General features: G+C 49.9%; 1 protein-coding gene across 1 annotated transcript; it reads left to right on the forward strand.

The window, feature by feature from the left end:
• The first annotated feature begins 408 nt into the window (after nucleotides 1-408).
• On the forward strand, nucleotides 409-22,869 carry STRA8 (stimulated by retinoic acid 8). The gene is given in 11 exon segments (XM_043871797.1): nucleotides 409-417; nucleotides 1,198-1,323; nucleotides 1,326-1,448; nucleotides 3,615-3,842; nucleotides 7,316-7,391; nucleotides 8,003-8,087; nucleotides 11,261-11,479; nucleotides 12,278-12,554; nucleotides 15,985-16,058; nucleotides 18,165-18,276; nucleotides 21,482-22,869. Coding segments are annotated over 11 exon segments (1,404 nt in total). The 3' UTR covers nucleotides 21,557-22,869.
• The last annotated feature ends 274 nt before the right edge of the window (nucleotides 22,870-23,143 follow it).

A 23,143-nucleotide genomic window follows, 5' to 3' on the forward strand; every position in this document is an offset into this window, starting at 1 on the left:
GACCCTCCGTGACCCTAGGTCACAGGGTCCTGGACAGCCAGAAGGGACAGGGCCTCAGGCTAGGCAGAATTTTGTTTTAAAACGAATATTTAATATTTCTCTTGAAAAGGAGGAGGAGAATTTGCTCTTCCTGGGTGCTTTCCATGTGACAGTTTCTTTCCACGTAACACACCGTTTAATTTAGTGTTCCACCAAACTCCGAAGCTGAATTTCAAGAGCGTCCACCAGGGGGCCAGGTACCCTGTCTGTCTGCTTTAGGTAGATCTCATGGCAACCCACTCCAGTATGCTTGCCTGGAGAATCCCATGGGGGGAGGAGCCTTGTAGGCTACAGTCCATGGGGTCGCAAAGAGTCGGACACGACTGAGCGACTTCACTTCACTTCATTTCACTTCACTTCATGGTCCTCATGGTCACTGTGAGGTAAATCCCCAGTCAGAATCCAAATCCAAGTGCCTCTAGGCCCCCTGCAGGAGGCCTTTTGACCTCAGGTTCACCCCTACCCGGGGTGAAGCAGCTTGCCCCAGGATAGGGAGCAGCAAGGGGCGCCTGGCTGCTGGAACTTCCTAGCCTCAAACTGAAGGCATGGGAACAGACCATCCCCGAAACATCCAGGGGAGCACGAATTCAAGCAGAAAGACACCTAGACACACGAATCTCTATTTGGGGGAGAAATGAATTTTTTTTTTTTTTTGCCTAAGCTGGAAGAATACCTGTTTATTCTTGTCTCAGAGAGTAAAGCACTATTTCTCTTTTCTTCTTGCTATTTTGATCCCACCTTCTAAAGGCCTCTTCTGTGCAACCTCTCTTATGGCCCACCCCCTTTTCTTCTTCCCTAGTTTAAAACATCAATTCCCTGGTCCCCCCTTGTATCTATTTCCTCACATCTGCTTGCTCTCATCTTTCCCCCGAGACAGGGAACCTGTGCTCTGGACCTGTACTGACCACGTCTTCTCTAAGCCTCAGGGAAATCCAGTCAGGCTGGTGCCCCGTTTGAGGGATGAGGATACTGGGGCTCTAGGTCAGGCCAGCGGACCCAGTCGAAGGACATCCATTTAGCCCTCGGTGGGCACATACAAGCCGTGTGGTGACACAGGGATCCGCTCCCTAACCCCCCTCGGCCTCACTTGGAAAGGGGCCATCGGGCAAGGTAAAAAGGTCAGCCCGCCCCGCTCCCCCTCCCCGCCGCTGTGTGTAGCCTTTGGACAATTTGTTACACTGTTTCTTCCACTGCCTGCACCTCATTGGTCCACCACCGCACATCCTCATTGGCTGTGGGCCCAGGGCCACACTGCGATTGGTCCGCGCGCCTGTGCTGAGGTCTGTCGGGCCCAGGGGAGCGAGGGTCCCCACTGTGTTTGGCACGTGAGGCCGGTGACCCACTGCCACCACTGTCATGGCTTCCCGCTGCCCGGGTGCCCAGGTGTTCATCTCCCTGCGAGGATGCGAGTCGACTAAACGCCACCCATTCACCTCCAGAATAGTGCACTGGACTTGTGGGTGGTTTATGTAATACATGCGACTTAGTGAAACTCGTGGATCCAAACAGGTGGCCATTTAGGCCTGAGTCCAAACTTTTGTACATTTGTACACGTCATGCTGACACCCTACAGATTTCTGAGAATGATTCTGGGTTTCTTTTAAGCATGATCTTATAAGCATAGGGAACCAAAGGAAGCTGCTGGTGGGTTGCAAAACATCCAGTGTCTTGTGTGCATTCACTTAGGATTTGCTAAGAGACTCTGTGTGTGTGTGTGTGTGTGTGTGTGTGTGTGCGCGCGCGCGCATGTGCATGTGTTAAATCGCCTCAGTCCTGTGCGACTTTGCCATCCTATGGACTGTAGCCCGCCAGGCTTCTCCAGGAAAGAATACTGGAGTGGGTTGCCCATGTCCGCCTCCAGAGCATCTTCCCCACCCGGGGATCCAACCGACGTCTCCTGCATTGACAGGCAGGTTCTTTACCGCTAGCGCCACCTGGGAAGCTCTAATACAACTGGATCACACTCAAATGGTTTAGGGATTGATAATTTAAGATGACTGAAAGTTACTTTGAAACTTGGAAAGGGTGAAGTCATAGTTTTTTTTTTAAAGTTTAGCCTAGGGAGTTTTTGTTGTTTTTTTTTTTTTTAAGTTCAACTCTAGGTGGCTTCCCAGTCGTTCACTATCTCCCAGAGTTTGCTCAAATTCATGTGCATTGAGTCAGAACGCTATCTAACCATCTCATCCTCTGCCACCTGCTATCCTGTCTTATATCTATTCTGATGCACTCTCGGAGAGACACTTTAGATGCTGAATACATGGATCCTGACAAAGGATCTTGATTTGTTGACAAAACAAGATTCAAATGAGAAGCCAGTGTGACCTGGGTCTGAAAAACTTCTCAGAGAAATTGGGGCTTAAATTGAGAACTGAAGGACAAGCTGACTCTAGACAGGTATAAACCGGGGGGAGGCGGGGGGGAGGGTTGCATTCTAAGTGGGAGGGAAAAAAACGGAGACGCGGTGGAGGCAGCCTCTGGAGGCAGCAAGTCTTGGGAGTGTCTGCCCCCTACAGGAGAGGCAGAGGGCTGCACCCTTATCGCGTGCGGCAAACTTCACAGACGGGCAGATCTTTCCAGAGGAATGTGTTCGGGTAAGAAACCTGAGAGGAAAGTCAAATTATCAGTATTGGCACAGGAGAGCTCTAGACTCCCCACAAGTCCAGAGGCCTTTGGCATTCATATGCCTAGACTATTAGAGAATTTGAGACTCTGGGAGGACCTTGGTGTTTTTACCTCAGCCTAAATGTCAACCTAAATGCCCTGGTGTCCAGGCACATGCATTTCTTTTTAATTTAAACAGGTAAAGAAGACTCATATTCTTAAGTTCGAAAGGTTCTTGTTTTTCCCTGTACGGTGTGCTGTCCTGGTCCCTCAGTCGTATCTGACTCTGTGACGCCATGGACTCTAGCCCACCAGGCTCCTCTGTTCATGGGATTCTCCAGGCAAGAATATTGGAGTGGGTTGCCATTTCCTCCTCTGGGGGATCTTCCTGACACAGGGTTCAAACTCAGGTCTCCCACATTGCAGGCAGATTCTTTACCACTAGTACCACCTGGGAAACCCTTGTTTTTCTCTGGGCTTCCTGTTCACTTCGCTGTTTCACTTTGCTTCCTATTAAAGATTTGTTTATGTCTGGAAATTGGAGACTATAAAAGGTGGCCTCTGATGTAACCTAGCCGTCAGGCTGGATGGGCCTCTGATTCTGTGGCTAGGGAAGACCTCACAGGGTTGGGACACACCTGCCCCACCTCTCACAGACTGTAAAGAATGAGATCTCAGGGTACAGCCTGCCCTCCTTGGCCACTGTGGTCAATTAACAAGTGTCCAGTGAGAACCTGCAAGGTCCTGGAGACTTCCTGCTGTAAAGCAGCAGTGCCCTTCAACTGTAAGTCAGGTATGAGCACCTTGGGTTTTCAGGAGTCAAGTTTCAATAACAGGTTTTGTATCACCTATGGTTGATTGTGTATCTGTTGTCGATTATACTCATTGGTTTGGGACCTTTTACTTGGGAATTGTTCCCCTTTTGGCTTCAATCTACCTTCCTTTCTCTTTAATATTTTACCTTTACTATTTAGGGCCAAGCCAAGCCTAGCACCTTGCAGCTTCTCATGGAGACTGCAGGAGGAGGCAGCAACCCCGGCGGCAGCGGCGGCGGCGGGGTGATGCCCCGGCCCCTCCAGAAACTGGAGCAGCGGGTGGCCCGCAGACGCCTGTCCCAGGCCCGCCACCGAGCAACCCTGGCGGGGCTCTTCGGCAACCTCAGGAAGGCCGTCTACTCCCACTCTGATCTCACAGCCTCAAAGGTATGGGGACCCGAGGGGAGGGAGGAAAAGCTCCCACACGTGGAAGGACTGTGGAGCCAGGGTGGAGACTGGCCTGGAGCTCCACCCCCGAGGGCTGCAGCCCAGGTGGGTCAGTGGCCTGCAGTGGACACCTCAGGACGCTCTGTCTGCTCTGGGCCCTACCTACCCCCTGCAGACAAGCCTGGCCTCAGGAGGGAAATGAGCCGCCGAGAGGCCGGGTAAGCTGGCCACACTGATGCCCATCGCTCTCGTGGGCTGCAGTGAGCCTCCAGCCACTGCCCAGACCCTGCATTCCCACTGTAAGCACACACAAACGTCCCTCCCCCAAAGCAACACCCCCCCCCCCCCCACTACAGGCGCATGTGTGTCCCTCAGTTTTCATGCACTAACCAGGTCTTTCCCTAGGTGGCAGGACTCTCCAGGTAAGCATTTATCTTTTCCTGATCTTAATTCTGCCTTTCTCCTTACTGGGCTACTGTACTGCTGATTGCTGTCTCTGGCGGAGCACAGAAGGTTCACGTGGGTTCGGGTGGTGATGGAAGGATGGAGTTGGTATCACTGGAGGGAGCAGTCAGGAGGTCTCCAACGTCGGGGAGGTCACGATAGCCTCAAGGCCCCTCACCCTTTTTAACAAACGAGGGAACTGGAATTCAGACAGGACCTGCCAGCTGGTTGGTGGCAGGACCCAGGGAGAGGCCAGGTTTGGGGCTCCAAACCAGGCCCTCTTTCCACTGTCCGTCTCTCTGGACCAGCCTGTTGCCCTGCAACTGTGGGTTTCCCTCTGGGCTGATGCTGCTTCCAGAGCAGGTACCCTTGTGCCCGGATCCAAGGGGGGCAAGAAGAATCTCAACAGAGCTCCCACCTGCTCCTCTAGAAGGACAACCAGCTGTGGACGCCTCACGGCGCTCTGGCTGCTGCTGCACGTGGGTAAAGCTTAAGAGCCGCCCCTTACCTCCCCGCTGCAGACTAGCCTGACCTCAGAGGCCCAAATCCGGGCCTCTCAGCAAAAGGCCTGTCCAGAACAACTCTGCTCCGTGCCCCCTGGGTGACATGCGTCCAGGGTGCACAACAACCCCAAGGCCCCTGTCACTGGCCAGTGAAGAAGCGTGCAGAGACAGGCAGCACGACTAAAGGAAAAACAGGTACTGGGGGCTGGCAGGAAGGAGTGGAGGTAAATCTAGAGGGAAACCCTCTGCACCCCTGAAAACTCATACCTCCTGATGTGGCGGAGAGCCTGGCTGTTAAGTGGTGTCAGTCCACGTGAGGCAGGTTCCTTGCTAAGCTTCAGTTAATACATCGGTTAAACAGGGACCCCAGTCACGGTTTCCTGAGGCCTGCCGTGGAGTTTAACAAGAAAAAGCATGAAAAACATAGCACGGTCCTAGGTGGTTTAGAAGGCTAGTATCATTTCCCCATGCATCACCTCATTTCTTCCTCCAAGCTCTGTTCATGTCACCCTCACTCTGCAGAGGAGCAAACTGAGGCTCCAGAAAGTTAGACTATTTGCTTGGGATGGCACAGCCAGGGGGCAGACTGGAAATCAAATATCTTCTGCCCTGTTCTTCCTTTGCGCTCCTGCTGGAGGGACAATGCTGAGTTTTGCATTTGTAGCGTCCATGCAGAAAGGATTTGCCTTACAAGAGTGAGATGCACACATGTGTGGCAGCAAGGTTGTACTAGTTTTCTGTGGCTGCCAAAACAAAATACCATACAGGAGATGGCTTAGAACAACAGAAATGTCTCAGAGGTCTAGCCCCTAGAGGTTCAAAATCCAGGTGTCCACAGGACCGGGCTCTCTCTGACTGCCCTAGGGGAGAACACTTCCTGCCTCTTTTGGCTTCTGGCATTTGCTGGCAATCCTTGGCACTCCCTGGCTTACAGAGGCGTCACTCCAGTTACTGTATGTGTCTGTCTCTATGTCCGAATTTCCTCTTTTTATAAGGACACTGGTCATACTGAGTTAGAGCCCACCCTCATGATCTCACGTTGACTTGATTACCTCGAGAAAGGCCCTGCTTCCAAATAAGGTCACGCTCACAGGCCTGGGGTTAGAACTTTAACACATCTTTTTTTAGGGGGACATAATTCAACTCAGACAAAGGTCCTAAGAAAATCAGCCTGCCAAAAATGTTGTAGAAACAGAGTTTCAGTGACCGGCACCTGGCCCACCTGGCTCCGTTCTGGCCCAGGTGACGCAGTCAGACTGCAAGGTGGGCATGGGGTGGCCGTGCTGCGCGGACGCAGGTGACCGTCCTGGCCCAGAGGGCTAGAAAGTCCTCGCCTCCCAAGCCCGAGGTTCAGGCAGCCTGTCGGCCCCGGGTATCCCGAGAGTGGACAGAGTCCTTGCTGACCCAGCAGTGTAATTCTGAGCCCGGGACTAGAGCCAGCAGCCAGTGTAGGACGGCAGGGGCCCTGCTCTAAAGGAGCAGCCCGAGATCCCCGTGGTCCGCTGGGTCTCCTGTCACCGTCCAGTGGGTCTGCAGAGCGGGGTGCCTTTAGTCGCTCTCCAGTCTCCTTTTCACGCGCCAGCAGGACTCAGTCGGGCCCTCCAGGAGGGTGGGTCCCTCCTCCTCCCCTGCCGGCCCTCCCACAGTCCTCTGCGGCGCTCACGGAATTCTGCATTAAGAGGGGCTGTGGTGTGTTCTGTGTGATGAGGGGTTGTCTCCACGCTCATCTTCCCTCTTAGAATGTCAGCGGCCTGAAAGCTGGGCAGTTTTGTTTACTCTGTGACCCCGGGCTGGGCACACAGCTCTTTGCCCTTGTGCGTGCCTGAGGAAGGTCTGGGACTCCTCACAGGCACTGGGCGCTCTGCATAGTACACAATATTCAGCGTTTCTCATCGTTGTATAATCTTGCAGTTACCATTTTGACTTGAATAATGTTACATCCAGTGGTGAAGAAAGGGAAGGAGGGAGCAAGGAAATGCTTGTGATTCTATTTTTGCAGGACAGGAAATTCAGAAGTTCAAATTGACAGAGCACTTGATAAGACTTTAGGTCAACTAGAATGTATGCATTTGGCAAACAAAAATACATTTTTGTATTTTTACTAACTAGTACATTTACTAGTACTAAACTAGTACATTTACTGTTAACCCACCGGTAGCACACTGTGCGAAGTGAGCATAAGTTAATGGGGGGAGGGAGGGCTCTCTGCTGCCTCTGCAGACATTGTCCATCCCAACTTCACAGCGCATCTATAGTCATTTGCAGCCCTAACTGTCTGCTGAACACAGCTTAATGGTTTCCAAATGCTTTGGTATTTCTGTGAGAACCATTTCCAGAATACAAAGTAAATGTCGTGCCTTCCGTGGCTAGGAACTAACTCCTACCCTTTCTGTTGACGCTGTCAAAGACTGAGACTTTGCACCCGAGGTGGGGGTGGCTTCAGGGCAGAAAAGGGGCTTCCGTGTTCACAAAACCAACTCTGCGAGGGGAGGCCGGCTTCTCCGCACTGTCTGTCTCTGTCCTCAGTGGCAAGTTTTGAATAAGGCGAAGAATCATATTCAGGAACTGGAACAAACTTTGGATGAGCTACTGAAGCTGAAAGGTAAGCGATCCATGGCTGCCACCCCTCTGCCTCCCAGGGTAGGGCTGGTTGGTTTTTTCTGTTGAAAACAGAGAGATTGGGGTAAGCCAAGTGAACATATATTTACTGAGAGCCTACTGTGTGCCAGGCATTGTGTCTGGACCAGGGGTACGATCAGACCCATGCCCCTGTCCTCAGCGAGCTTAGGGTCTGGCAGGACGGACAAACGTCAGTGGGCTGTGTGAGCAAGAGGAGTTCCTTCCCAGGTGCCTGACCTCTTGAGAGGCCAGAGAAGTGGACCGGGGCTGTCCAACTCAAAAGCAAAGGGCAGAAGCTGTCTCCCTTCTTTGGCACTCAGGCTGGACATTGGGGTTTCATGAGCCAGTGGGAGCTGAATTCTGAAAGGGGTGCTCTCCATGGCTTGACTGAGAAGGGTCAGCTCAAGAAGCTCTTCCCCTGTCCCTCTCCCCCTCCCATCTAAAAAGAGAGGTGAAACTGGGCTCTTGACCCCTAACCCTGAACCTGGGTGGGTTCAGCGACCACCCATGGTCCACACAGTCCAGAAAGGCAGGAGAGACTGGACCAAGTCCCGACTTTATCACCTGTGACCCTTGCCTTCAACTCCTTAATAGAGTCTTTCAACCTGGAGGATGGGAATGCAAACAGCTTAGAGGAGGCCAAGAAAGAATATGCCAGCATGTACTCCAGAAAGCCCAGGTAAGAGCCCCAAGCACCAGGAGACCCAGAACGTGCCGCTCTTCTACCACAGTTCTGCTGCGGCTCGGCAGCCCACCCTCCCCGCCAGAATGCAGAGCAGAGTGAGAGACACTGCTTATCGATTTAGAACAGCTTTGTGCTGGAGAGTTCTCTTCTCTGTGTTATCCTAATCACATGTATTGGATTTTTCCTAAATATAAAAATAATCCTACTTATTAACAGAAAATGTCAAAAAGAACAGAAGTACCCGAAAAAAGAACATGAAAGTACTTCTTATCTCACCACTCAAAGAAAATCAATGTTAACCATCAAGAATATCCTTATTTTCTTCTATTTTGCACATTATTTTGTGGAGAAATGAGATCACAGTATTCATATAGTATTATAGCTTTTAAAAAACTTACCTAATGGTTTTACTGAAAGATACATAAGAAGATAAGGGAAATCCAAATCTCTGCCTACCTTCTAGCTTCACAGGAACCTAAGAAAAGCTAAAAAGGATGTCAGAGAAGAAAGGAAAAAGTAGTACATGCAGGTGCTGCAAGGGGAAGGGGTGCTGAAAGGGGAACCTCGTTTGTAACACGGCACTCAGACAAGAGAGGCTGACTGAGGAGCGTCTCGCGCTTCTGTGACCTCACGGGGGACATTTAGCTCTCGCAGCTTTGGACGTGCGCTGGGCAGACTCAGTCCTTGCGCCCTCGGAGGGTCCAAGCCCTGCACCGCCTCAGCCCGCACAGCTGCTTCAAGCGCGGCCTGGACTCTGGGGACCACGACCGGGCCCGCGTCATCTCTGGTGGCCCCAGGGTGTTTCCAGCACGGTGTACGCTCAGACCGGCCTCTGAGGAGGCACCCGAGTACGTGTGTAAACAGTCTTACTCAGTCTGAAAAGAGGACTGCACACAGCTTGTGATCAGAAGCTCCCGAGAACCCGTGGAGGCCAAGTGATGTTGTTTCCCTTCATTTTGGGCGGGGTTACTAATTTCTTATATTGTCTTCTCTGTGCTTTTCTGTATTTCCAGTTTTTTAAAACAGCAAATGTGTACTATATCCTAAAGGAAATAATCAAGAGAGAAATGATTAAATTAAATTCACATTGTAGACACTGTGAGAATACAGAAAAGTATTAAGAAGGGTGTAATCACCTATAATCATAATCCACACTGTTTGGTCATGTGGAGGGGAAGAGGCAAATGGTGTGTGTATGCGTGCGCACATGTGTGTGTGTGTGTGTGTGTGTACTGAGTATATGTGGCAGGGTATTTGTGGCCATATTTTACAAATCAGACTGGCCCCACCTAGAAACCAGCCTGGGAGATGATCTCAGTGAGGCAGACATTAGCTATTGACTCCACGCCCCATTTATTATGTAAGCCATGCTTTCCCTCCTGATTTAACGTATGAACACTATCATGTACTAAAATCTTATTAATACTTGTATCACCCACATCTGGATGGCTAAATTTCTTTCAGAATCATATTAATTAGGGAAGATTTTTCACTAGAATTATTATAAACCTGCAATAATTAGAAGTGTGGTACCAGTAGAGGACTAGATTAATTGCATTTTATAATTATTATATTTTTAATTAATTAATTAAATTATGAGTAAGCTTAAGTGCCTTTGTTCAGGGTCATTTGTATTTCCCTTCCTGGAAGCTTTTTTTACCTAATTTCTGCCCATTTTCCTGTTCGGTTGGTGGTCTTTTTCTTAGTGGTAGAAGCACTTTACATATCACGAGAAATCAGCTCTCCTTCTAGTATATAGATTACAAACAATCATACCTTGGTTGGTTGTTTTACTATTTCAGCATTTCTGTTTTTTGTCTTGTCCATGCAAAACTGAAGTCTAATCTGTCGATCTACAATGGCATCTGATGTTAGGTGAATAGTCAGAAAGACTTCTTCCACTCTGAAATTAAACAGAAAGAGAGAGAGAGACTGAGACCCCTCCTATGTTATCTTCTGATGCACTTGCCTTTTGACTCAATCTGATGCCTTGGAGATTATTCCTGTCAGTATGAAGAAATTCTGAGTACAAGCCCTGGTTTTCCAAATTGCGTCATATTGTTTCATTCTCTTAAAACTGTCTTTTGAAGAGCAGAATTAAAAACTTTAAAGTCCAGTTTATTCATTGCTTTCTTTTCTAGGTGGAGCTTTTAGTTTAAACCCAAATATTTAACCATGGTTTTGGGTGCTACTGTAAATGCTACTTTTTAAATTTCAATTTCCAGTTATTCATTGCTAGTTTACAGAAATACTATTGGTTTTTGTATATCAACTTTGTATTCTGAAACCTTGCTTCCTTCTTAGTTCTGACCACATATTTTTAGGTTCTTTGGGATTTTCTACATAGATAATCACATTGTCTGCAAACAAAGACAGTTTTATTTCCTCCTCTCCAATCTGTACACCTTTCATTTCTTTGGTTCATCTTTTGGGATGGGCTATAATCTCCAGCATAATTTTGAATAGAAGTGGTAAGAGAGGACATCTTTCTCTTGTTTCTGAGCTTGGCAGATAAACAATCTTTTACTGTTAAGTATAATGTTAGCTATAGGCTTTTTATAGATGCTCTTTATCAGGTTAAAAAAATTCCCTTCTATTCCTAGTTTGCTGAGAGTTTTTTAAAATCATGAATGAATGTTGAATTTTGCCAAATGCTTTTCTGCACATATAGAAATTAATATTTTTCCTTAATCTGTTGACATGGTGAGCTACACTGATTGATTTTCAAAGTTTGAATAAGCCACCTTATATTCCTAGGATAAACCTCACTTGGTCATAATGTATTTATACATATGTAGGGTAGGGTAGGTAGGGTAAGAGCACCATGTTGCCTGCATGCTCGGGCACATCAGTCATGTCCAACTCTTTGCGACCCCACGGATTGTAGCCCACCAGGCTCCACTGTCCATGGGATTTTCCAGGCAAGAATGTTGGAGCGGGTTGCCATTTCCTACTCCAGGGAATCTTCCTGACCCAGGGATCAAACCTGTGTGTCTTGTGTCTCTTGCACTGGCAGGCGGATTCTTTACCTGCCCACTTATTGGGGAAGCCCACTTATGCATATATATAATATATATAAAATATGCTAAAACTGTATTAAAATGTTCAGCCTTGATGTTCATAAGGGAAATTAGCCTGTAATTGTCTTGTTTCTATTTCCTCCCCAGTCTGGTGTCAAATAAAGTTAACTGGAAAGGCTCAGACACTTGGTGCTCCATCGAGGCAGCTGGGAAGGATGTTGAGGAGGAAGAAGAGGAAGAAGAGGAGGAGGAGGAGGACCAAGAAGAGGAGGAAGAGTATGAGGAGGTGGAGGAGGAAGAGGAGAAAAAAGTGGAGCTCTTAAACTCCTCCGTCACCTTGCTGCCAGATCTCTTGGAATTTGAACGGTGTGAAAGGCCTGGTGCCCGTGGGGAAGGGGACAAGTGCTCCAGCGGGAGCACCCTACAGGCCCTGAGTCACGGGCCCTCCAGATTTCCACACAGGAAGGGCTCGGGGATGGGGTTGGCAGAGGGGCTAGAGAAATAGTCTTGAAACCACATTTGCACAGCACATGCACTGTGTTTCCTTAGACTGACTTTATCTGGGGTGACACTGTGGGGGTCTGTTGGTGTGATTTGAGGGCTAAAGTGCCTCCCCACCCCCGCAGCATTACTGGTCTTGGAGCAAGGGAAGCAGTGAATGGCTAGCCCAGATTCCACCTGCTATTCACTGCTCCTTAGCAAACTCAAGGCCGGACACATCCATGTATGTGGGCTTGGAGGAGTTGGCTCAACAGAAAGAGGCTTACTCCACAGCTTCCAAATTTAAGCGGGCTCCTATCATGTCTGCACATTCCTGGGCTCTAAATTTGAAGCCGTGTTCCCCTGGTGAGAGAGTCAGCCTGCCCTTCCTCTCATCCTCTCTTCTGTCTGACAGTGAGCTTCGCAGAGGGCGCTGGGAGGACTTAGAAGGGACCCCAAAACACAAAACTAAGTCGCCCGTGGCCCCCAAGCTGGCTCTGCACTGCTAGGGTCAGGGCTGGCGGAGACTAATGAGGCTGAGTCCCTGGTGAACCACAGTGCGGGGCAAGGCCTGTGCTCTTCACCGCCCCCCTCCCCACCACGGGATCCCGAGGAGCCGCCTGGGGTTGGGGGACCTCGGGCCGCTGCGTTCAGGTCTGGGGGTCACTGCCCTTTCGGTTGCAGGTACCTCAACTTTTACAAGCAGACGATGGACTTTCTGATCAGGAACAAGATCATCTCCTCCAAGGAGGTGACGCTCCCCATCGTGTCCGCGGCCATCTCCCATCTTTGGCAGATCCTCTCGGAGGAGATGAAGACCATCCTCTTGCAGGCCTGGGAGCAGACACAGAGCGGCCTCGTGGGGTCCTATCCAGAGCCGGCCTGTGCCGAGGACAGCATGAAGGACAGCGGGGTTGACAGCCAGGGAGCCAGCTGCTCGCTCGTCTCCACCCCTGAGGAGGTGAGCCGACCCACAGGTGGGATGGAGGGTGGATAGGAATGACTCCATCATCTGTGCCTGGAGACGCCCCGGCAAGTTAGCAGGGTTCCCGCAGCCACCTGGAGGTGCTCTCCGGATGCTGGCGCAGTACGTTTCTGATTTTCCTGACATATATGCACAACCACAGAACCATTTATTTTTCTCCTGTTACCTTCCTGGCCTTTCCATGGGGATTACAGAAGAGATGGCTTAGAAGGCTGTATCCACTAAGATTCTTTCAGTTTCAAGTACTCTCTCATTAAACCAAGAGGTGATGTACTCTGCCCAACCCGGGAGGGCCCGCGGCAGGAGGACTTTCGCTATGTCTCTAGGCCGTGTGGCCGCAGATTCGGTTCTTCCCTTCTCCCTGCTCTGCCTCCTCTCAAGGCTGGCATCTCACCTTTCCCGCCCTCCCATTTCCCGCACAGGGTAAAACTGTGGAACGGCGGCCAGTAGCAATCAAGTTATTATTCCTTCTCCTCTACATCAGTTTAGTTCAGTTCGGTCGCTCAGTTGTGTCCGACTCTTTGCGACGCATGGACTGCAGCACTCCAGGCTTCCCTGTCCATCGTCAATTCAGGACTGATTTCCTTTAAGATTGACTGGTTGGATCTCCTTGCAGTCCAAGGGCCTCTCAAGCGTCTTCTCCAACACCACAGTTCAAAAGCATCAATTCTTCGGCGCTCAGCTTTCTTTACAGTCCAACTCTCACATCCATACATCCTCTACGTCAGGCAAGGGAAAAGACTGCCTCTGGCTCTTTCTTAAGCATCAAGGAAGAACATCTCCAGAAATTTCCACCATGCCTCTCCTTCCCTCTCATTGGTCAGAATTTGCTAGATTGCCAGGTAATTGAGCCAATGAAAAACCGAGATAGAATTCTGTTTGGACCAATCAGGGCCAAGACCTGAGAGGGGGGGGGGTCAGTTCCCTCCCACCCCACAGAGCGTTGGGGAATAGAGAGGAGGTACCCATGCCTTTACTGTAAATGCTGAAGTTGAAGCTGTTAGCGCCGGCCATGGTCAGCCAAGCAGAGTGCTGGTGCGCGTTAGCGGTCGCTGAGCATTGAGATCAAGGTGGGCTCCTCCGCTGGTCTTCCAGAATTAGGACAGCCGCGGAAGGCTGCTGCTCCCACTTGGGGCCGCATCTCTCCTCCCTGCTCTAGCGGAGCGGGCAGTTCTTTGCTTCTCTGCTCCTAATCTAGTGCTTTGCAAGACATTCAGCTTGCATGGCGCCACCCCCCTGCTTTGCCCTGACTTTTCAAACGTTCCTCAGCAGGTGGTTTCTTTGAGGAGAGGTCCGGTGCCTCTCTGGGGAGTCTTAGAGCCAGAGAACCTCCAGGCGCCTCTGACGCTGGGGGAACAGCCCTTGTTGTTGCTCAGGCGTATCGGACTCTTTGTGACCCCATGCGCTGCACACGCCAGGCTTCCCTGCTCTTCACTATCTCCTGGAGTTTGATCAAACTCATGTCCATTAAGTCGGTGATGCCATCCAATCGTCTCATCCTTTGTCGTCCCCTTCTCCTCCTGCCTTCTATCCTTCCCTAGCAGCAGGGTCTTTTCCAATGAGTTGGCGCTTCACACCCCAGTGACCAAAGCATTGGAGCTTCAACTTCATCATCCTTCCAATGAATATTCAGGGTTAAAAAAAAAATAAAAAAAAAAATAAAAAAAAAAAAATATTCAGGGTTGATTTCCTTTAAGACTGGTTTAATCTCCTAGGTGTCCAAAGGACTCTCAAGAGCCTTCTCCAGCACCACAGATAGAAAGCATCAATTCTTCAGTATTCAGTCTTTTTTATTGTCCAGCTTTCACATCCCTACATGACTACAGGGAAAACCATAGTTTTGACTTTGACTTTTTTTTGGACCTTTGTTGGCAAAGTAATGTCTCTGCTGTCTAGGTTTGTCATAGGTTTTCTTCAAAGGATCAAGTGTCTTTTAATTTCATGGCTGCAGTCACCCTCTGCAGTGATTTTGGAGCCCCCCAAAATAAAGTCTCTCACTGTTTCCATTGTTTCCCCAGCTATTTGCCATGAAGTGATGGGACCGAATGCCTTGATCTTCATTTTTTGAATGTTGAGTTTTAAGCCAGCTTTTTCACTCTCCTGTTTCACCTTCATCAAGAGGCTCTTTAATTCCTCTTTCCCTTCTGCCGTAAGGGTGGTGTCATCTGCATATCTGAGGTTATTGATATTTCTCCCAGCAATCTTGATTCCAGCTTGTGCTTCATCCAGCCCAGCATTTCATATGATGTACTCTGCATATAAGTTAAATAAGCAGGGTGACAGTATGCAGTGTTGACGTACACCTTTCCCAATTTGGAACCAGTCTGTTGTTCCATGTCCGGTTCTCACTGTTGCTTCTTGACTTGCATACATGTTTCTCAGGAAGCAGGTAAAGGTGATCTAGAGGTTTCCCATCTCTAAGAATTTTCCACAGTTTGTTGTGATCTGCACAGTCAAAGGCTTTAGCCTTTGAAGTAGTCAATGAAGCAGATGTTTTTCTGGCATTCTCTAGCTTTTTCTGTGGTCCAGTGGACAGCTCTGGATACCACGTTCCCTGGGAGGCCTCCCAGACTCCAGGGCCAGGCATGGGAAACTATTGTCACCCTGTCCTGCCAGCTTACAGACGATCCCAGTGTGGGGAGGACCTATCCAGGATGCCTAGTTCCTGCTTTAAGGATTGCATCCTTTATCACAGATTATTTTTGTGTTTTCAAATCTCTGCCCTTTGGTCACTTGTTTATGGTTAACCCTCCATGATCTCCCCATGGTTCTCACATGGAATTTAGTTAAAAGATAGGTGCTTGGCTACTACTCTAGACCCACTGAATCCGAGTCTTCAAGGGGATGGCTCAGAATCCGTGTTTTTAACAAGCACCCCAGGTGACTGGTGTGACTGCACGGGACTCCCAAGGTGGAGTGGGGGTGGGGCAGGGACATGGGTTGACTGTGGCACATCCACCCTGGGAGTGGGCTCTCTGCAACCTAACCGTAGAGACCCCTTAACCTCTGTTCCCCTGGCATGAAACTACTAGATTGTGGATCCTGGGCTCAGTCTGTCCCTCAGGCGGTGTAGATGAGCCCTTTCCCATGTAAACAGAGGCTCACCTCTGGCTGTTGCCTCTCCCACCTAAGCTCCCACCCTCTTTAAAAAGAGGAGACCATGGTCCCCAGTGCTTCCCCATTTCTCAGCCACTCTCTGGGGTTGGCAGTGTGTTCTGGGTGGGCAAGAACTTAATATTCATCCCCTGTAAAGGTCACCAAGCAGAGACCCTGGGTTTGGGCCTCATCTTTAACATGCATCCCTTTGGGGACAAGGGGTAGGGAGCCTTTCTATCCCTTGGCAGCCCAGAGCAAACATCAGAGTGTGGAGGATTTCTAACACGTGAAGTTTTATGGTTTCTTTCAGATCCTTTTTGAAGATGCCTTTGACGTGGCAAGTTTCCTGGACAAAAGTGAAGCTCCGGGCACATCTAGCCCCAGGTGAGGAGGGGTATGAAACTCTGGTGTGTGTGTGTGTGTGTGTGTGTGTCCGGGCACATCTAGCCCCAGGTGAGGAGGGGTATGAAACTCTGGTGTGTGTGTGTGTGTGTGTGTGTGTGTCCGGGCACATCTAGCCCCAGGTGAGGAGGGGTATGAAACTCTGGTGTGTGTGTGTGTGTGTGTGTGTGTGTGTGTATGTCCCTGCTGGGGTGTTTAGGACCCTCTCCCTTGCAGCCTCTCAGAGGGGAGCATAGTTCAGTGGAAGTTCTTGGAAATCCACTTTTTCCTGCGATTCAGAAGAGGCTGGTCCTAGGATTGTGCCATTGCCCTGGGAAGGATCTTCTCTGGGGCTTCTTCAGCATAGACAGTTCTTCCGTTGTGGTCCAGGGCTGAGATACATCAACCAGAGTTGTCAACTCTTGGTGGTTTGCACTGTCTCCTGGGGTGAGGTGGCCGTGGATGGGTCACAGCAGTCAGTCTGGTTTGAGAGGTGGACAGGGAGCTCTGGGGCACAGAGAGCCTGGGCCAACGGGGCAACAGGCCCCATGCCTGAGCCTGGCGGGGAGGGACAGGGTCTCTGAGTTGCACAAAGGGAGGAGCTGTTTTCACAGTGCTGATGGGAAGGATGTAGAAGGAGGGGATGACCCCCTGAAGTCAGAAGAGCATCTGGGGAGATTTTAAAACAAGAAGCAGCTTGGTTTTTTTAAACACACACACACATAAAAAACAGTTTTGTTCCCTCAGAAAGAGAGAGTTTAGGACTAAAATTTCCTTGCTACTTTGAAAAGCTGTGGTCTTACAGCCTAAAGGCACAGCCCCCTCAGATACCTGGTTACAAAGGAACAAGAAGGGATTTCCTTGGTCGTCCAGTGGTTAAGACTCCACACTCTCAAAGCAGGGGGCTGGGGATGGATCCCTGGTCAGGAAACTAGATCCTGTGTGCTGCTAGTAAGACCTACACAGCCAAATACATTTTTTTTTTTTTAAAGAAGCAAGAACATGTAGTCTTTCTGCCTTGTGAGTGAGGTGACATTCTTGTTCTCATGATCCCAAAGAACATCTCCATTCTTTCTAAGGCCTGTGGCTCCAGCCCGGAACCCTGGCAGCCTGCAGGCAGATCAGACTGCAGTATTTGCAACTCAGCTGCCACCCTCTCCCCCACCCCCAGCCCAGCCAGACTTGCCTGAAATCTCAAAGCAATTTTCCATGGTGACTCTTCCCGGCGGTACAGAGTTTGATTTTGCTGAAACCGGCTGGAGACAGACATTGCTATTTCTTTGTTGGGCTTGGGCTGTGAACACAATTTGGTTGAAAAGTGGCCAAAGTGTACTTGACAAATAATTTTGTTAACTCCTCACCCTGCTGATGGAACAGAAAACAACCAATTAGGGGATTAAAAAAAAGTGAAGTGAGGTCAAAGCACCACCAGCTGTCCAGGCCTGATTCACGGTCCCGTTGGTGGGCTTCTCCCCTTGTCCCAGGAAACAGCAGGAAAAAAATCTTCAGGGCAGCCTTCCATCTGTGCCAGGGCTGGCGTTTCATGTTAGACCTCCTGAGCAGAGGCATGTCAAGGGACTGAACTTGATCATGCCCTGGGCTTCCTGAGCCTGGGCAGCCACGGGTGGGAGCAGAGCCTGACTTTGGGCAGAGAGGAGATCTTGCTCCTTGTTCCCCAGGCCACAGCTCAGAACACTGAACGAGGACCCATGGGCCAGCCTCCCTGTAGTCTTGCTTCCCCAGCAGCTTCCAGACATGATGCTGGAACTGGGGTGGTGTAAACCTTCCACAGAAGGTGCTGGGCCACCGGAGGGCTCAGCTGCATGCTTCAGAGTGTTTGATTCTCATTGTAATCCAGATATTTTTAGAGGTGGAGATTGAGGGGAGGATGAGAAGGGGCAACAGAGGATGAGACGGTTGGATGGCATCACTGAACAAATGGACATGCATTTGAGCAAACTCCATGAGATGGTGAATGACAGGGAAGCCTGGCGTGCTGCAGTCCATGGGATCACAAAGAGTCACATACGATTTAGTGACTGAACAGCAACGACAAAGTGGAGGTAAACAGGATTCTAAATGCTGTTTCTTCCTCCTTTCTGCCGTTAGCTCCACGTTGGCCGTCTGCAACCCAAAAAATCCTGAGGAGATGTTTCAGCTCTACGTGCAGATCATCGATTTTTTCAAAGGCCTTTGCTGTGTTAACACTCAGGTCAAGCAGGTAGGATGGAGCAGGGTGCAGTCAGGCCTTGGCTCGCCTCCTGTCAGATGGTGGGCTCTGGAGGGGCGCACTGGCTGCAGCTCCCCCAGTTCACACCACGGGGGACGTTCTTCCACGGATAGGTGACTTCAATCTAATGCATCTTGTGGAAGGAGCATGTCCAGGGAAACAGGGAAAAGGCAGAGGGATGCTCTTCAGGGCACATCCAAGCCTGGGAACCTTGAGGCAGGGACCAGACGTCAGAGGCCTGGCCATTGGCAGGCATTCCTACATGTGTGATTCCTTGATGCCTTTCTGAGAGGCTGAACTAGTTCATCATTTTCTGAGACCCTGGGGTAATATTTGCTGTCAGCTTTTGAAGGATATTAATTTCTGCTTTTTGCAGCCCACAGTGACATGCATTGTGGGGGTCTTGGTTAGAAGGTGCATTCCTGGAAATTTCCATGGAGGGAGGGGGTTATTCATGAGCTGCCAAGGAGACAGCTCCTTTCAGATTCAGAGCCATGGATTTTCCCACTGATTTAGCAAAAATATAGCTGTTTATTTTAAAAGGCACGTGATAGTGATGAAAATGGCCAAAAATAATCAGGGCAGCCTTTCAGTGTGGCCCTTTTCCTGCTCACCCTTCACTTCCCTCTGCTGAGACCACTTGGAGCCAAGGCCCTTCCCTGCAGTTTGCTCTCTGCACCCCCCCACCAACCCTTGGCCACCAGCCCTGACCACTGAGTCCCTTTCTCTGGACACAGTGAAGTCAGGTCACTTTACCAAGGCTTTGAGAGTGGATGGATGGGACAGTCTTTGTTTTCCCCACTTCGTTACTCTACACATTGCAGGAAAGAAAGAACTGGCAGGACTGGAGCCCATGTAAAGCAGAGGCACTCAGACTTGACTCACCTTGGGAGCTCCCTGGAATGCAGATTCCTGACGTCCCCACACCCAAGATTTCCATTCAGTGTTGTGAGATGTGGCCCCAGGAATCTGTGTCTTGAACAAGCTGCCCAAGAGTGTCCTCATGCAGGAGGCCTCAGGCCTTGGTACAGGGTGTGTAAAGAGGGCAGCTGCATTCTCTTCCCCGTTCATCCCGCACTGTTGGCTTCAGGGAGGTGGTTGGATGAAACTTAATTAGTACCTGTATTGGTTTCCTAGGACTGATGTAACAAATTACCACAAACTCAGGGGCTTAAAACAACAAAAATTTATTTTCCCAGAAGGCCCAGTTTCGGTGTTGACAGGCCATGCTCCCTCTGAAACTTCTAGGGGAGAATTCTTCCTGCCTTTTCCTAGCTCCCGGTAGGCTCCCAGCAATGCCAGAGATCCCTGGACTTGTAGCTGCATCACTGCCTCCATCTTCTGTGCGTCTCTCTGTCCCTCTCATCTTGTAAGGACACCTATCATTTGGATCGAGGGCACACCCCAAATCCAGGATGACTTCCGCTTACAGCCTTAGTTAATCACACCTGCACAGACTCTAGTTCCAAATAGGTTCCAGGTGGACATGAACTGGGGGGAATGCTACTCAACACACTTCAGCACCCAGTCCCAGCAGACACCTCTTGCAGGCTAGCAATTTCACAGATCTGCAGCTGAAGAGTCCCTCATCACCATTTTCAGGGGCCTAGAGATGGTTGGATGGCATCACTGACTCAGTGGACATGAGTTTGGGTGAACTCTGGGAGTTGGTGATGGACAGGGAGGCCTAGCACGCTGCGGTTCATGGGGTCGCAGAGAATCGGACACGACTGAGTGACTGAACTGACTGACTGAAGGAAGTAGGACACTCAAAATGACATTCAGGCACACTGTGACAGACTCCAGTGTGTGGCTCCCTCCCCAGATGTTTGGCCTCTGGGCATCCTCCACGTTCCAGCTCCCCTTTTTCTCAACCTTTGCCACCATCCTCACCCTAAACAAGGGGTCGGGGTGATTTTCCTTTGACCAGTTCTTCCCCCTCTTGGATACCCTGGCTCTGATGTGCCCCACCCCTATCAGGAGGGCACAGCAGGTGAGGACAATTCTCTCTGGAGCTGAAGAGGCTTCATTCTCAGAATCACCCCCAATCTGGTCCCACATCCATGAGATGGTTGGCTGGATTAGGGGTGCTTCCCAAGGCCCAAGGGAATCAACCCCTAACGAGCAGGGCTAACAAATTACAGGGGTGATTTTCTGCTGGAGTGGGGATACTCAGGAAGAACACAAACCCAGGAATGTACTTTTAGGGGAAGAGTTAATGAGGAATCAGGGAGGTTAGCTGGTGTCATCATTAAGGGAATGAGAAACGCTTGCTAAATTAACATAATGCTGTCTTTTCAAAATGATCTCCAAATAGCTAACCCATGAACATGGTTTAAAGTTTAAATGTTACCAAAAGATATACAAAGAAAACGTAGTCTCTCGCCTACCAGTGTCCCTTGTTCCTATTGTATTCCCTTCCCCAAAGGCAGTTATCATGACCAATTTCTTATACAGTCATCCAAAAATATTCTGCAGATATTTATATAATCTATCAAATACAAATGGTATTCCCAGGTGGCACTAGTGGTAAAGAATCTACCTGCAATGCAGGAGACCCAGGTTTGATCCCTGGGTTGGGAAGATCCCCTGGAGAAGGAAATGGCAACCCACTCCAATATTCTTGCCTGGAAAATGCCATGGACAAGAGAAGTCTAGCAGGCTAGAGTCCATGGGGTGGCAAAGAGTCAGACACAACTGAGCACACAGACACTAAACACAAGTGGCAGCCCACCATACACACTGCTCTGGACCTTGCTCTTAAAATAGAGTATCCCACAGAGAAGGACCCCTTTCCTTTTATTGGAAGCAGCTGCATGGTATTCCACGGGTGGGTGCATTGTGGTATAATTCATCATCCTCTGTTGAGGGCATTTGGATAAACCTTTAAGATTCCCCCTGTCTCTCTCATGGGATCTTAGAAATCCCCAGGAGAGGAGAGAAGCCAGTTCTACTGTATCCAGGAGAAGCCCTTCTGGAGACTGTAGAGTACGGAGTCGAGTGAAATGGAAATGGACTCCCTGCCCCTCATTGCTCTTAACTTCCTGGCTGGAAGCTGGAGGAGAAGATACCGCTGAAGAGATGTCGGGGAGAAGCAGAGGGAGGAGGCATGCCTGAGATGTTGGGGCCATCTCCCCCACCTGAGGCCTGGAGCCCTCAAATAAAACTTGAATCCTCCTCTACCTGTGTTTTGCAGGAGCCAGACCTTCCTGTCGATGACGAGATGATAATGTTGAGGTGTACGGAGACGTTTGACGATGAAGATCTGTGATGCAGGAGGGCTGGAAGCAGGAGGGGATGGAGGAAGCTGGTGGTCTCTGGTTTTGAGTTCTGGCAGCCCAAGTTGCCCTTGACTTGGCGTTTTGGAGTGGGCTGTCCTGAAAGCATTTTGATGGTTGTAGTTTCTGGTTGTTATAAAGTATTCAAGAACAGTGTGCGTGTGTCGGTCTTTCGGAGTTGTTTTGAATGAGGTGCTGGCCCGCTGCAGGGCACACACTGGCTCCCGCTGTGCTCCTCTTCAGGGGAGCACCCGAGGACCAGGCCAGCCAGGAGTCTTTCAAGAACAGGACGGCCAGGATCTGTCCCATGACATTGGGTACTTGCAGCACACTCAGGGCATTGTGTTGATGGGTTCTAGAGAGCTCTGGCATCCACCCCACATCCTGCAAGCTCTAAGAGCCCAGGAGCAGTGCTGACCTCAATCTTGTGCTCCAGGACACCAAGGCAGAATCACCTATATCTGCTTCTTCTGACAATAAAGACTCCTGAATGGAGTCCACACCAGGTCCCACAGTGCTCGGAATGCTTTTTGGTGAGGCTGCTGGGCAGAGTGCATCAGGGCACCTGAGCCTGTGTACGGGGGGTGATGGTGGTTATTATTACATGTCAGCTTGGCAAGGCCATGGTACCCAGGTACTTGGTCAAACATTTTTCTAGATATTTATATGAAGGTTTTGGTTTTTTTTAAGAAGAGATTAACATTTAAATCAGCAGACTTTGAGTAAAGCAGATTACCCTCCATAGTGTGGGTGGGCCTCATCAAATAAGTTGAAGGACCAAACAGACCACGCTTGCGACCCCATGGCTCTGAATTCTCCAGGCCAGAATATTGGAATGGGTTGCCTTTCCCTTGGATCATCCCAACCCAGGGATGAAACCCAGGTCTCCCACATTGCAGGCAGATTCTTTACCAGCTAAGCCACAAGGGAAGCCCAAGAATACTAGAGTGGGTAGTCTATCCCTTCTCCAGGGGATCTTCCCAACCCAGGAATTGAACCAGGGTCCCCTGCATTGCAGGCAGATTCTTTACCAACTGAGGTATCAGAGAAGCCCTAATCTCCCTCAGGAAGAGGGAATTCTTCAGGGACTGCCTTCAGATTCCAGCTGCAACTCATCCCAGCCTGATGGCCCGCCCTGCAGACTTCAGACTTGCCAGCCTCCACAATCACCTGAGCCCAATCCTGAAATCAATCTCTCCATCTGCCTTGCCCGTGTGTGTGTGTGTGTGTGTACACATATATATGTCTCTCTGTAGACATGTATGTATATATGTGTATATATATGTATGTACACACACACCCTGTTGGCTCCGTTTTGCTAGAGAATCCTGACTAATCCATTGAGGATGCAGAGAGAACAGGCTCACCTGGCTCTGTAAAGTTTGTAAATCACGATAACAGTGGCTCCACTCCACTGACGGCCTTTCAGAGGCTTTGGCTGTTTCATGTCCCCGTGAGAACCTGAAGTGCAGGTTAAGTCTTAGGGTCCAAACCTGGTGCCATCTGACTCCATACCCCCAGTGCTCCCGGCCTCACCATACCATCCTGTGATGCACAATCTGACTCCAAGGACTAGCACT

Source organism: Cervus elaphus, chromosome 18 (genome assembly GCF_910594005.1).
Source record: "Cervus elaphus chromosome 18, mCerEla1.1, whole genome shotgun sequence".
Taxonomy (NCBI): Eukaryota; Metazoa; Chordata; class Mammalia; order Artiodactyla; family Cervidae; genus Cervus; species Cervus elaphus.